The following is a 15,553-nucleotide window of genomic DNA, read 5'->3' as shown; positions in this document are numbered from 1 at the left end:
AGACATCAACATTGAGCTTCCTGAGTCCACTCGAAAGAGAGAATCACCTTTCCTGATTCACAAGGTTCCCGAGACTTACTGGATAGAAGAAGCCATTAGCACCATTTGAAGAGAAAAGGAAGGTAATCGTCAATAAGTTTAAACACCTCATAAACATTAGACTTCTTACAACAGGCTTCGGAAATAAGAAAGTGATTTATGTAGTTTTAGGTATTCCACAAAACAATAATAGTCTTTAGAAAAAAAAAAATGACAAGAACTTATACAATTAACTTTAAGATCTTAGGTATGATCTCATACCTCATATATTGTAATAATAAAAAAAAGATAACATATTAATATTATTAGGGAAAAAATTTCAAAACTATTATAATTATCAATTCACTACATTTTTGTAAAATTGAGAACTAGATAATTACAGAATATCATGCTTGGTTGCTTGTAAATTGTAATGTAGTATTCAGAAGGGTAGGATGCACCCCATCTTTATGCATCATTCTTTCATCACTCACAAAAAATAAGATAATAATAAAATATTTCAAAAAAGAAATAAGAAGAATTTTTCAATTATGATGAAATAATTTGATGGGATATATAAAGATAGGTGATACTTGAACCGACGTATTTTTTATTCTAAAAGGATAATACTCATGCACCCTTCTTGATGCCTCCATCTTCCATCACTCAAAAAAAAAAAAAATAATAATAATAATAATAAAATAAAATATTTTAAAAAGAGAGAAGATTTTTTTTTTCTTTTTTTACATTTGATAATTTTGGTAGGATATATAAAAATACGTGATGATTAGGATGTAGCTTTGAAAGGTCAATTTCATGGGGGTACACAGGTGATGTCCGGGATGTTGTATGTATTTTTCATTCAGAATATCACATTAGTAAAATCCCCTTTTGGTAGGATGAAATTTCCCACCAATCTCAACGATGAAGAAAGGACAGGAGAAAGGAGACAGCATCCTCATCCTCCATGTCCATGCCACCAAAAGCTCTGGAGAAAACGTTCTTCAGAGACTGAAGGCTTTAGCAGAACATTTCCGCACAGGTAATTCTTCTCAGTCTCCGCCGTCGCTGCCACCAACTCCGGCAGCAGCCCAACTGACCAACCGCGCTGCTGTTCTCATCTGCCTCTTCCTGACCGACATTGGCGAGCTCCGCGTCATTCTCACAAAGCGAGCCTCTACGCTTTCTTCCCACTCTGGTGAGTCTCGCTCCCAAACCCTAATTCATCTTTGTGATATTGAAATTGATTTAAAGAGCAATGGAATAGGACAACAGTTAGTTAATTGATTTTTAGGGTGCAGGGGAAGTTGCACTCCCCGGCGGAAAAAGGGATGTGAGTGATGCCGATGATGTTGCGACGGCATTGAGGGAGGCAGAGGAGGAAATTGGATTATCCCCTGCTCTTGTTAACATCGTCACTGTTCTTGAACCATTTGTTAATAAGGTTTATATTCTCCTTGTTTTTAATATTGAGCTTAGATTTTGTTTGTCCGTGTAGCCTATTCACTGCACAATCTATACTGTGTCTAGATGTAGAAGGATATATAAACGCTTGTTGGGATCAGAACTTCTTTGTTAATTTTACTTATGTCGCACTAATTTGTCGCCTGATCATAACATCGTAGATTTTGAAAACATGGTAGAAAGTAGATAATAAAATAAAGAAACTCATGGTATAATTAGTGCTCATAAGTTTAGTTTTCAAAAATCAAATAATTATTAAACAAGACTTTCATGATAACGGATGACATTCAAATTGTTAAGAATTTGCAAACTTAATTCAAGTAATTGAATTAGTTTTTCTTCTCTAATTAATGTTAGTGGTTTTTATTTAGGGTAGTGCTTCGTGAATAGGAGAGAAGTGGCCTAATGGTTTAGTGGAATGATGAAGGAGAATTTTAAGGTTAGTGGTGCAAAATAGTGTGTTAGTGGTATAGCTATTGCATTGGTGGTTAGTTTTTTATTTACCAATAAGTACTTGTAATTGTTTATACTTCGATTAATAGAACACAATTAAAGTAGTTGATCATTCGTGCAATTATTTGTGGGGTGTGCCCCAACCTATGTGCCTACCCACCATCTTCAGTGTGCCTCTCAGCTCACTTGACCGTGGTTGTGAGCCAAGCCATGTGCATCGGGATTTGGGGTCGTTACAAATTTCTCCAGATACATTCCGACCAGAACAAACTTTACCTCTCCCGTTTATTGATACAATCACATTCGCTTCCAGTAACCATTTAACATTGTCTGGGGAACTTTTAAACTTGGATGATTAGATAAAGCATTTTGTAGAGGGAAGAACATCATTTGATTGAAATGAAGGTGTAGGCATGTTCTTTTGGTTTAACTGCATGTTGCTTTTCTGAGGCCTATTAGGTCTGCAAGAGTATCATTTTTATGCCATATTTTTTTTATTTTACTGCTAATTTGGACCTTTTCTGCTTGTCGTTCTCTTCTAACTTGTGAATTTTCCACCATTTCATATTCAATATGTGTTCTCTCTGTGCAGAAGGGTATGACTGTAGTTCCTGTCCTTGGCCTATTATCTAGCAGGGAAGCATTCAATCCAACTCCAAATGCTGCTGAAGTAGATGCAATATTTGATGTTCCCTTGGAAATGTTCCTCAAGGTTCATCATACTTGTTTGATGTTAACTTTGATTAAATTAAGTTTACAGAATGGTTTTGGTTGGTGATTCATTCTGCATTACTCACAGTTTGACGTTGCCACAGGATGAAAAAAGAAGAGCAGTGGAGAATGAATGGATGGGACATAATTATCTACTACACTTTTTTGACTATGAATATGAGAATGCGAAGTACGTGATCTGGGCTCTGACTGCTGGTATCTTGATCAAGGCAGCATCCTTGGTGTTCGAGCGACCACCTGCCTTTCTGGAGCGGCGACCCAGATTCTGGAATGCTTCTGCTAATAGCAGCAAAACTTCACATTCGCAGCAGTGAAGGTATTTCATGTATGCTTACATTTATTTGTAACCTTATCCTTATTCCAACAATTTCATTGTATTCTTGCAACCTTAGAAGTCTGTCATTTTGCAGGGAGGAGAAAATATTGTGCAAAGAGTAACTATCTATTAACGCATACTGTTGTTTGAAAACTATAATTCTATAATTTTAGCTGTAGATCATCACAACTTTTAGCTAGCAGGCCAATTTCTCTGAAATCCTACGGCCTCTCTATTAGTTAGTGTTGGCTCACAATTCATTGAAAAATTGCCCACTCTTTCTAGAGAGAGCACTGCAGAAACATATTTCTCGAGAGCTATGCATCCAGAGTTATGATGTACTTGAGTTATATATGTCAACACTTTGAGCTTTTGGTTATGCTACAGTATTGGAAAAAAAATTACGGAATGAGGCTGCCACCCGTTGGATTAGATTAGAAATTTATATGCCTCTAGTGATCATTAGATACAAATTTGAAGTACATTTGTAGTTTCTCTCATACATCCAATGATGAAAATCTATCAACCATATTGTGGTGGCCTCCTTCGAACAAATTCTCCTATATTATACTTTTGATCAATGGTATTGGCTCATGGCAGTTTTGATGAGCTATCTCACCCACTGCGGCCTTGTTTTTGCGTTTTTGACTTTGAATCAATCAAAGGCCAAACAATCAATGATTATGAAAACACAAAAATAGTACTTGATCTTTAGTCCATGGCCATGCAAAGGGACAAAATGGCTCTTTAATGTGGGGATAAGGTCCTTTCTAAGAAAATCTATGGTGCCTCTTTCTCAAATGCAGTTGAAGTAGTATGGACACCAGGATCATAATGAATGCAGATTTCTTTTCATATGTTGATCGATAATTTATGTTTTCATCTTTCAAGATCAATTTAGGTAGTTGTAAAACATTTTTCTCGTTTCTCATCATCTTCCTCTTTTGATAGTAATATCTTTCCTAAGTGTAGCATCTACAAAGACTCTTTATGATCTCATTGAGTATGAAGTAATCCTTCGTATATTTGTTACGGAAACAGTTGTAATGATAGCTTAATTTATAATCTTCTGAGATAGTTTATAGTTGAGTAATTTGTTTTACATAAGTTTGTGGCAAATTGATAAAAATGTCATTTCGGTTTCCATGTCTGAAAAATGGGTTTATTTTTATTTTTATTTGTTAAAAAAATTGTTTTTGGAGTCTTAAGATGATGTTAGCATGAGTGAAAGTATCTTTATCCTCTTACCTTCAATTTTTCATCAACTTCTATCAAAATTGAATAAAAAATTCTAAAACGTAATTTTCGTCCACATTTTTAGTTGATACAACTCTTTGATAATAGTTTTTAGAAAATTGATAAAAATTAAAAAGAAAAAATTGATACTTTTTTTTTTTTTTTTTTTTTTTTTTTTTTTTTAATAAAAACAACCTAAGAACTTCATTATATGAATAATATAGGAATAGAAAAGCTAAAAAATTTAAAAATTTTCTAGATGAGAATTTCGTTGAAAATCATGAATTCTGGCCGAGATTGAATTTCTAAGCTTAAATCTTGGTCGAATTTCATGATTTTCTATTTTGAAAAAAAAATATTGCTTTTTTAGTCTTTTCATGAAATCAATCAAATAAAACTTTATTCAGAATATTCTGTTAGAAAAATTCTTATAAATTTTTCCTTTTTAATTAATTTTTTTTTTTAAAAAAAAGATTTTATCAAGTATCAATCGAAAACATGGACAAAAATTTCGTTTTGGAATTTCTTATTCTATCATATTAAAACAAGTAATATTTGGTTAGAAAGAATGGTGAAAATCATTGAGAAATTTAAAGGGTGAACTCTAATGAAGGACATTTGTGAGTTTTCACCTACAAAGGGGTCTCCAAAAACAATATCTTTGGAAATGAGTCATTTTTAGAATTGAAAGTTGAAAGGGATGGTTTTTGTCGATTTCCCAAAGTTTGTCTTCGAGCATAGTGATAACCTTAATTCATGTGGGGGACTTTTTAATGAAGGGGCATCATCGATTGATAATCATTTAGATCCTGTTTAGTAACTATTTAATTTTTGAGAAATTGGTTCATATACCACAAATCACATTTCCATTTGAAAATATAGCAAAACACATCACTTTTCAAAATTATAGCAAAACATATGGACATACGTGAATTCATTTTATGTTAATCCTGAAATGTCTTTAACCAACTTCTTTAATTGTATTGTAATCGATCATTAATTATATTGTAATTAATTTATCAAATTCATACTTCATTTTAACAAAATGAAAGGCAATAGGAGAATGAGAAAAGGAAGGCCATTGGAGAGATAATTGATGCAAGAGAATCCTAGCTTTTATATATATTTATGAGAATGTGAGACACAATATATATAAGGTTGGGAAGAAAAACTCTTGTCCTAAACACATACAAGATAATTCTTCATGTAACAGAAAGAATAAAGAATAAAAAAAATTGGTCCTTATAACATGGGCTTACATTGAGGAAAAATAAATGTAAAAGGGGCCAAATAAGTGGGTTTCTTTCACACCCCTGCAAATCGACGGTAGGTGTAGCGACAACAGTTAGCTTGCTCTTTAGTTTGAAAAAGCTAGCAACAGGTAACGGTTTGGTAAGAGCATCAACTATTTGTTCAGATGCATGAAAGTGACGAAGCTGAATCTTCTGCTTAAAAACTAGGTCATTAACATAATAGATATCAAGTTCAACAAATGTAAGAAAGGATTCACCCTTAAATGCATTGAGTTGAGATTGGCATACCACAAAATAGAAGGGTGAGATAAATCAATACAAAGTTCCCTTAAAAGGGAACGAATCCATACTATTTTAATAGCCATAAGGGTAAGATAGTGGTACTTGGCCTCCATGCTGGGATGATATCTAATTGACTACTTTTTGAAACCCCAAGTAACCAAGTTCCCACCAAAGAAAATACATAACCTAGAAGTCGATTTTCGATCATCAGGATCAGATGCCCAGCATCAGCAAAACCATAGAGCTTTAAATTAGTAGTGCCTTTAAGCAAAAAACTATAAAATAAAGCGCCCTTCAAAAAATGCAAGATACACTTAACCAATTGTCAATGGAGAATAGTTGATGAATGCATGAATTGATATGCTTTGTTAACACTATAAGAGATTTTTGGATGTGTAAGAGTAATATATTGCAAAGCACCAATGACACTCTGATTCATATGAGGATTAAGGACCGCTTACCATAGGAGTGGCCATCAGTTTAGCCTCAGCCATCTAGGTACGATGTAATAGATCGAAAATGTACTTAGATTGAGAAAGAAACATATCCATAGATGTAAGACAAGATAACTCAATCCCAAGAAAATAGCTAAGTTGGTTGAGGTCTTTCAAGGAAAAAGTGGAATGCAAAGATTGAACTAAACCATCCAACTCATGAGAGAATTTGCTCAAAACTTAATATTATCAACATAGATTAAAACATAACAACAAGTAGAGTTAACATGAAGCAGTAGTGAAGTGTCGGCCTGGGAATTTCGAAACTCAAGACAATGTAAACAAGAACTCAACCGTTCATACCAGACATGGGGGCCTGTTTCAAGCCATAAAGAACTTTCTTTAGATGACAAACCAAAGGTTAAGAGCCAGAGACTTTAAAACCCAAGTGTTGTTCCATGTAAACAGACTTTTGGAGATAACCATGAAGAAAAGAATTATTAACATCAAGCTGATGAATAGTCCATTTCATAAGAGCAAAGGTTAAGAGAATACGAACGATGACAGACTTAACAACAAGAATAAATGTCTCAGTATAATCAATATTAGGAGTTTGATGAAATCCCTTGGCTACTAACCAAGCCTTGTATCTAGAAATAGAGCCATCCAAGTTTCATTTAATTTTAAACACTCATTTACAACCAACAATCTTTTCATCAACAGGCTTAGGAACTAACATCCAAGTCCTATTTTTCAAGAAAGCATCATACTCATCCTTCATGACTTTCTTCTAGTGACGATGTTCAAGAGCTTCCTTAACATCATAAGGTTCATGTGAGTATAACCAATCAGGTAAACTTTAGGTTTGAAAATACCACATTTACTTCTAGTCATCATAGGATGCGTGGATACCACGAGTGTAGTAGCAATAGGAAGGAAATGAGCCATAAGAGCAACATTCCAATTATGCTCAACATGGAAAGGAGAAGATGCATCATTCGTAGAGAGTGTAGGGGATACCTTACTGTTAGGAAGGGAGAAATCAACTGCAACACCCTGTAAGTTGTCACGAGAAACTGCATCTAAAGGATACACATTAGTAGGACTTGGATTCTCAGAGTTAGCAAAAACTGGAACAGAGTTAGATTGATCATTATTATGGTTCTGTGAGCATGAATCAAGGATAGGCGATAGAGGAGAAACATATGTCGTGTTAGAGATATGTGAGGTTGAAATGTGGGAAGGGGATGATGATGCATATGGAAAAGACAATTCATCGAATAAGACATGACGAGAAATATACAGACGACCATCAGGAGATAAATATTTATAACTCTTGTAGGAGTTACTATAACCAACAAATGTACAAAGAACGGAGTGAAGAGATAGTTTGAGTTTGATAAGGGCACAAATACGGAAACATTTATAACCAAAAGTTCAAGGGGAAGGATAATTTGACTTAAGACCAAAAAGCTTTTCCAAGGAACTAACACGATTAAGAACAGGCGTAGGAAGATGATTTATGAGATAAACAAATATAGAAAAGCATCATCTCAAAACTTAAGAGGCAAAGAAGCTTGAGATAAAATTGTGAGTCCCATGTCCATTATATGTCTATGTTTTCTTTTAATGATGCCATTTTGTTAGGATGTATAGGGATAGGTAATACGATGTTCGGTGTCATGTTGTGTTAAAAAAAGAATGAAAGGTTTAAACTCCCCACTCCCATCAATCTGAAGTCTTAATAGAGAGTGACCCAATAATTTTTCAATCAGAATTTTAAACTTCATGAATACCAAAAAAAAAAAAAAAAAGATTTGGATGGAAGAAAGTAAATCCATGTATATCTACCATAAACGTCCATGAAACTAATGTAATATCAAAACCCACTGCGAGGTAAAGTATGAGTGGGGCCCCACAGATTACAGACAACAAGTTACAATGGTTGAGTGTATGCATTAACAAAAGATGTAAAAGGAAGAGCATGATGTTTACCCAAAGCACAAGCATCAAAAAAGCTTATTTTATTCATACTTTCATTTGAATGCTTAAAACTTTTAAGAACATATTGAATAACAGAGAAATGAGGATGACCTAACTGCCTATGCCAAATATCAATAATATTAAAATAAACATTAACAGAAGATAAAGTGGAGATTGCGCTCAACACTTGAGAAGTGGGAGATGGTGAAGCAGACTTCAGGGAGGTAGAAGGAGACAAAGATTAATTAAAATGTTATAGATCATCATGGAACAACTCTTGGAGAAGAATTTGGCCAGTAAGACGATCCTTCATGCAAAAAAAAGTAGGGTGGAACTCAAAATAAATGTTATTATCTTTCACAAATTAAGAAACACTTATTAGATTTTTCGTACTTGAAAGAACATGAAGTAGATTGTTTAAATGTAAGGATCGATTGGACGAATTTGAGGAAAGAAATGAAGCAGAACCATAATGAAGAAAAGACAAACTTGATCCATTTCCAGCATAGATCTGACTTCCGCCTTCATATTCAGATCCATTAGATAGGTCATTGAGGTTGTTTGTTAAATGATTTGTAGCACCGGAGTTAGGATACTAGTTGCTATACACATTTAGATCAGGAGAGGAAAGCATAGTTGACATAGGAGAGAAATTATTAGCAGAAGCTGGAAAGACAATATTATTAGAATAACTTGGTGATGATGAGGTTGCCCAAGGAGGAAGGTATTGAATAAAGCATCTATCTGCAGTATGCCTAAATTTAGTACAAATTTCGCATTGAGCTTGTTTTGACCATTCCAATTGGAGCGCCACCCTCTATTTCGACCACCTCCACGACCCCTCGCACTATTGGGACCAGATTGATGAGAAGCATTTGTTTTCAGGATTGTTCACCATCATTTTCTGAGTTATATGACATAAGATTAGCTGATGGAAAAACTCCTTCAGGACTAATCTTACTTTCATTTTTAGATTCTTAAGTAAGCAACAAAGAGATGATATCTTGGATAGAGGGAGAATCAGTTCTAGCAAAAATAACAGAGATCATGGATTCATAATCAGAACCTAGCCTAGCCAGAATGTATAATATGTGATCATCCTTGGATGTGGGTTCACCAACGGATGCAAGAGCATCCATACATTGTTTAATCTTCATAAAATATTCTTTTAGAGTTATAGCTCCCTTCTTCAGGTTGTGAAGTTTGCTTTTGAACTGCATAGCTCAAGCAAGACATTGGATAGAGTAGATACCTTGAACGGTGGCTCAAATATCTTTGGTTGAATGACAACTCAACATTTGATTCAACACATCTTCGTTCACCAATCCAAGAAACCATGAGGAAATAAGGTGATCTGACACCTCCATCTTTTATACGCAGGATTAGGAATCTGAGTTCGAGCGAATGAGGATGAAGTCATATCTATCTGTTTAGGATGAAGTCATATCTGTCTGTTTTTTGACAGTGAGAAATTCAGAAGGAGGATCCGATTGGAGGTATTGTTCAAGATCATACCTTTCTAAAGCAGTTGTAACCTAAAATTTTCAAAGAAGAAAGTTATCATCACCGAGCTTGACAATGGAAATCTTGTTACCCAACCCAAACATCTGTGAAAAAGATGAAGTCGACGCCTCTGATTCCTTAGTTCCCATCATAGACGCTTGAGTGCTCATAAACTAGATGTCACACCTCGCCCCAGATTACCCTCTTAACTTGGAAGGAGTTGGTAACTGCTGCAGTCACATCTCCTTCCAGGTTAAGAGGATAATCTGTCTAATCAAGTTAAAGCTTGAGAATTTGGCTAAGTACTCAATGCCTATTGGTGCTGAGCGTTGGAGGGTTGACATCAAAGACTGTGAGTGACTCTAAATGTTTTCTAAAAGCTTTATGAATGATTGTTCAACTTATTTTTATTGAACATACTTATATGATGCTTACTATGCATTGACTGTGATGTGTGAAAGAATGGTTAAATGTTTCACTATCTATAAATAGGCGATAGCCCTAGGTGCTATTAAGTTACTAAATCCTAGTAGAGCTAGGATTGTGCCTTAAGAAGTATGAGAGGCTCAGTACTGAGGGACTAGAGGAGAAGGTACTTGAGCCAAGGACTAGATATGAGATGGAACTGGAAGCCGGGCTATGAGAGCTTATGGCTACTTGGACTTGGACAGAGGAGTCACACCTTGAGGGGAGACATTGGACAGAGGATTCATACACCTCAGGTGATGAACAAAGGAGTCACACCTTGAGGGGAGACATTGAATAGAGGAATCATGTCTTAATCCTGGAAGCCACACCTTAGATGTTGAATGGAGGCGTCACACTTGAGGAAGGTGTTGGATAGAGGAGTCACACCTTAACTTGAGATTGGTTGAGTAGGACTAGGTGAAGGTAGTGGATGAAGGCGTCACATCTTAACTTAGGGATTACTTAGAGTAGAGGGTTGGAACGAAGGATTCCTTCCCTGGCCATGCAGTGAACCAGCGAGGCTGGAACAGAGAGTAGAGCTTACGAGCCACTCTCAGATGATAAATAGCTAGTTATATTCTAGCACAAATACATTGTGATGTATTATGTTGCACTATGTTTTATGTGCTTACTGTTTATTAAGCTATACTCAATTTAAGCTTTTAGTATTGATTTCCAGTTTTAATGCATAGTTTATGTTTTTAAAAGCTAGTCACTCACTGGGCTTCTAGCTCATGTTTTCAAATGTTCCCCCTTCCCCCCTCCCAGGTAGCGGTCACTTCCCAGAAGACATCACTATTGCTGCTCTGCCATTCAAAAACACAGGTTGAAGGAATTGATGATTCTATAATTGTTAGTACACATGTGTCGGTTATATGGGGACTAGTGTTGTATGTTGGGCTCACAAAGTTGTAATGTACACAAGTGTATATATGAATAATGTTTAAAACCCTGTAATGTAAATGTGTTAAGTTTCGAGTAATTTGTTCAGTATATTGATAAAATGTATATATTCAGGGTTGTATTAGACTAAGAAAGTTAGTTAGGCAGTAAGTGCCAGCAAAAGAGCGGGTAACTGCTGTAGTCACATCTCCTTCCAGGTTAAGAGGGTAATATGGGACGGGGTGTGATACTAGACTCTAGCAATAAGCAGAAGACGACGAAAGAAGGAAAAAATTGAAGACCCTTAATTGTTTGACGTGGGCTTTGATACCATTTTAACAAAATAAAAGGTAATAGGAGAACGAGAAAAGGAAGGCCATTGGAGAGATAATTGGTGCAAGAGAAAACCCTAGCTTTTGTATATATTTATAAGAATAAGAGGCACAATATATAATGTTGGGAGGAAAAACTCTTGCCTTAAACACACATAAGATAATTCTTCATGTACATAAAGAATAAAGAATAACAAACTTTATTAATATTAGATCCTTTTAATATGGGTTTACATTGAGGAAAAATAAATATAAAGAGACCAAATCAATGGGCTTTCTTAACACTCCAGACTCTATCAAAATCATAGCAAAATGATTGGGACTCACATGAATTCATTTTCTGTTAATCCTAAAATGCCCTTGACTACTTTTTTTAATTGCATTGTAATTAATCCAACAACTTTATTATTTATACTATAATTAATTTATCAAATTCATAATTTTGGTTCTATATATTTTCTTTTAGATATTAAGTGTGAATCAATTTCCTCTCTACATGTGGATATTTTGTCATAAATTTTGTTTCTTAATTTGAAAATTCTCCAAATTTGTATCTAAAGAATCTTCTATCTTCAAATGTTGATTTAAATTTCCAAATCTTATATTATATTAATTTTCTAAATTTGACTTTTTATATTTATATTCTATTTTATGTTAATTCTAACTAAATTATACAATTTTTAAATTATTTTTATCATTATCGTTGTTATAATTTCGTTATAAACATGAAATATAAGGATAACTCTTGTTTTTTTAATCATCATTATCTTTATTTTAATTTTTTTTTAAACATAAAATATAGGGTTTAGTTCATAAATCTCTATCTTTATCAACCAAACCAGCCTCAAATGAACCATTGGAGCATCACTTGTACAGTTTTAGGAACTTCGATTTATATTTGAATCCTTAATACATGTGTTTCAATGTTTGGAAGGTTGTACACTAAGTCTTTTCTACAAAAGAATGATCGGAGAACCACTAATCAACAATCTCACTATGGATTATGTTTGAATATGTTTTATGATTATTGTGGCGTAGTAGTGAGGATTTGAATATGTTTTGGGATTTTTGTGGGGTAGTGGTGAATGTTTGGTTATTTCTTTAAGGTAAGAAGTGGTTGATGTAAAAAGGGCTTTTGCTTTTGGAGAAGATGAACCGATGGATAGGGATTCAAATTTGAAAATTTATTCACACATATTCTAGCCCATTAAAGACATGTTGATAAATTTATGTGGTTTCAATTATAGTATATTTAAGATTCTTTCTTAATAAGGAAGTAACATCTCAATTACATAGTTAGGAGTAACTTAGGGCCCGTTTTCTCTTTTCTATTTCTCATTTTTGAAGAAACTAATATGTTAGATAACCATTCCTGTTTTTTGTTCTTAAAGTTTGAGAAACATTCTTAAAAAATAGGCCTAAATTGAGGAACTATAGTTTCTCTTGTTTCTTTTCTATTTTATTTAAAGTTGTTTATAAAACGTATCAAAGTGTAGACTTAGCTAGTTGGTGAAGAATCTACGGTGAGACTTATTTTATATTTCATTCTCTCTTTTATATTTCATTTTTCTCTATATATTTTTTTTAATATTTCTTAATTATTTATTTATTTCTTTTATTTATATTTATTTTCTTTATTATTTTTTATATCTATATGTTAATTTAGTTTTGAATTTTGAAGTTTCAAATATTGATTTATATATTATTTTGATTTTTTCAAATTTTGAATTTTCAATAGAGTTGTTTTCAAATATAGGAAAATGAACCAAAATATTTACAAATATAATAAATTTAATTTTGAATTTTCAAATATTTAGATTTATATATTATTTTAATTTTCAAATTTCATATTTCCTATAGGGTTGTTTTCAAATATAAGAAAATGAACAAAAATAGTTATAAATATAGCGAAATTTCATGTCTATCTGTGATAGACCGCGATAGACTAGCATTTTTGTCTATTTGTGTCATGATAGACACAAATAGTAATCTATTGTAGATAGACTATGATATTTTGTTATTATTTGTAAATATTTTCAACAGTTTTATTGTTTAAAATAATTTTCTTTTTCAATATGTATATATAAATATTTTTTGAATTTTAAATTTTAAATATATATATATATATATATATATTATATTATTTTTCTTATATATGAAACAAATTATAATTTTACGATATATAAATTTTATTTACTAAGATATTCATTTAGGTTCATTTTAATATTTTTCACGACATTTACATGATAATATAATTGAGTTAGATTATTTGAGTTTACATCATTTAAAATTTAAACAAATGACTTGAGTGAGAAATAATATTGTAAATCAAATTTAAGCAACATATGAATGATAGAAACAATTGTATTATTGTTATTAATTTTATATCAAGACTTATGTGTATTTGATAATTATTTTTTATTTTTAATGCATGCTATATATTTTTTATTTTATATAATTAGATTATATTTAAACTATAAAATATGAAAAAAAATATAAAGGAAAAAAAATACAAGAAACGAGAAACAAAAATAGTTATCAAACAAGTTTCCGTTCTTGTTTCTTTTTTTTTCCAAGAAATAGGAAACATGAAGAGTTATCAAACATATTCATGTTTCTTGTTCTTATTCTAAAAAGAGAGGAAATAGGAAAAAAAAAAAAAAACAGAAAACAGAAAACAAGAAACAAGAAACGGGAACGTTATCAAATGGGCCCTGAGAGTTTTACAAATCTGTAATTATTTATTTTGTAATTCTTCTTGCCATTTTATAAAAAGAAAGTTAAAATCTTCTGTTCCTCTTGTCAGCCCTTGATCTTTTACTTTTTGGTTCTTTTTTATTAAAAAAAATTGTATTTGTTTACACATAATTTCTTAATAATGGTCTTTATGTTTCCTATTTAAACATATCAATTCTCACCCGAATTCAAAAAACAAAGTCAAGTTTTTAAGACTATTTAATTTTAAGTTTTCAAAATTTGACTTAGATTTTATAAACATTATTAAAATATAAATAACAAAATATAGAAATCAATAGATGAAAGTGATGTTTATAGACTTAATATTTTTTTAAAAAAATCAAAATCCAAATGGTAGTTTTTGATTTTCTGTTCATGGAAATTAAGTTTACTAACACCTTTTTTACCCATAGTTTTCCATGTTTTTTTAGAGTGGCAAATATAAATAATTATTTAATTAGACAAAGTTGTTTGTTGACAAGTCTTAGGACTTGGAGAATTTTCAACATATTAACGGTAAACTTCAAATACATATATACACACATATATTTTGAGGTCCAGATTTTAAAAATACTAATAATATATTACATAAAAAAGTTGAAAAGAATCATTTCAAAAATATAAAAAAGGTTGAAAAGAATATTTTAATTATTTTTTTGCAACATGGGGAGGGAGGGTTTCGAATTGATGACCTCAAAGTTGATAAGTACGAGTTCTATGCCATTAACTATACTCATTTTGATTTTGATTTGTTTTGATTTATTTATTTTTATTTTTAAGAAAAAGGCTACTTATTTTAGTATATCCCAACTTAGAATGTAAATATAATGAAACAACATTGTGTGGTTACAAGTTCTCGAAGGCCAAGACCACTCCAAGCCAAGCGGCCTAATTATTTCTTGTTTTAACTTACTCGGACTTCAGCATGGGAGGTTATGAGGCAGACACTACATCGGTGTTTTCTTCTTCTTTATTTTACAGGTCGTCTTTCTTTTCTAAAATTATAAATTTAACGTTGTAGGCACATAAAAGTCAGATAAATCTTCTTGTTTAGATTTTGCTATGACTATACATAAAACTGTATGATGATTCAAATTTAGGTCATTGTCATATTTTTTTAAGTCTCAATATTCGTCTCAAATTCTAAGAATCCATTCTCTAAAATATTGAAATATTTACCGGACAATAAAGAAAATATCAAAATTATAATTTTTTTTGTTTGCTAGTACAACAAAAATAGCAAAATTCGAATCACAAATCACTTAATTGCTAATATATTTTAGTAGAGCAATTTCTCTCCTTGGTCAACATAAAATCTCTCTTAAAACAGAAGAACAATATTCGTTTTTTTTTTTTTTTTCTTAAAAAATAATTCTACTTAGAAATCAAAATGGAATCTTCCACTTTCTGAAAAAGAAAGCGCTGAAGCCTCCCCATCCCACTTGAAAGCGTCGTACTTTT

The 15,553-nt window shown here is 32.3% G+C and overlaps 1 protein-coding gene across 3 annotated transcripts; it reads left to right on the top strand.

Moving 5' to 3' along the window:
- The first annotated feature begins 848 nt into the window (after positions 1–848).
- LOC120082621 (nudix hydrolase 11-like) lies at positions 849–11,124 on the top strand. Of its 3 annotated transcripts, none has more exons than XM_090316922.1 (5): positions 849–1,216; positions 1,320–1,462; positions 2,528–2,647; positions 2,751–2,983; positions 10,911–11,124. In XM_090316922.1, the coding sequence occupies exons 1-4, from the start codon at positions 943–945 to the stop codon at positions 2,979–2,981; spliced, it is 768 nt and encodes a 255-aa protein (XP_090173048.1). In that variant the 5' UTR covers positions 849–942; the 3' UTR covers positions 2,982–2,983; positions 10,911–11,124. The 3 variants fall into 3 exon arrangements, with proteins under 3 accessions (XP_090173048.1, XP_038893802.1, XP_038893801.1); XM_039037874.2 differs by lacking the exon at positions 10,911–11,124 and adding an exon at positions 3,078–3,136; XM_039037873.2 differs by lacking the exon at positions 10,911–11,124 and having other exon boundaries at positions 850–1,216; positions 2,751–3,136.
- Positions 11,125–15,553: the final 4,429 nt, after the last annotated feature.

This window comes from Benincasa hispida, chromosome 8 (assembly GCF_027475165.1).
Source record: "Benincasa hispida cultivar pf3 chromosome 8, pf3_genome.v1.1, whole genome shotgun sequence".
NCBI classification, from domain to species: domain Eukaryota; kingdom Viridiplantae; phylum Streptophyta; class Magnoliopsida; order Cucurbitales; family Cucurbitaceae; genus Benincasa; species Benincasa hispida.
The sequence above is the reverse complement of the archived record's forward strand: the minus strand, read 5'-3'. Positions and strand labels throughout refer to the sequence as shown.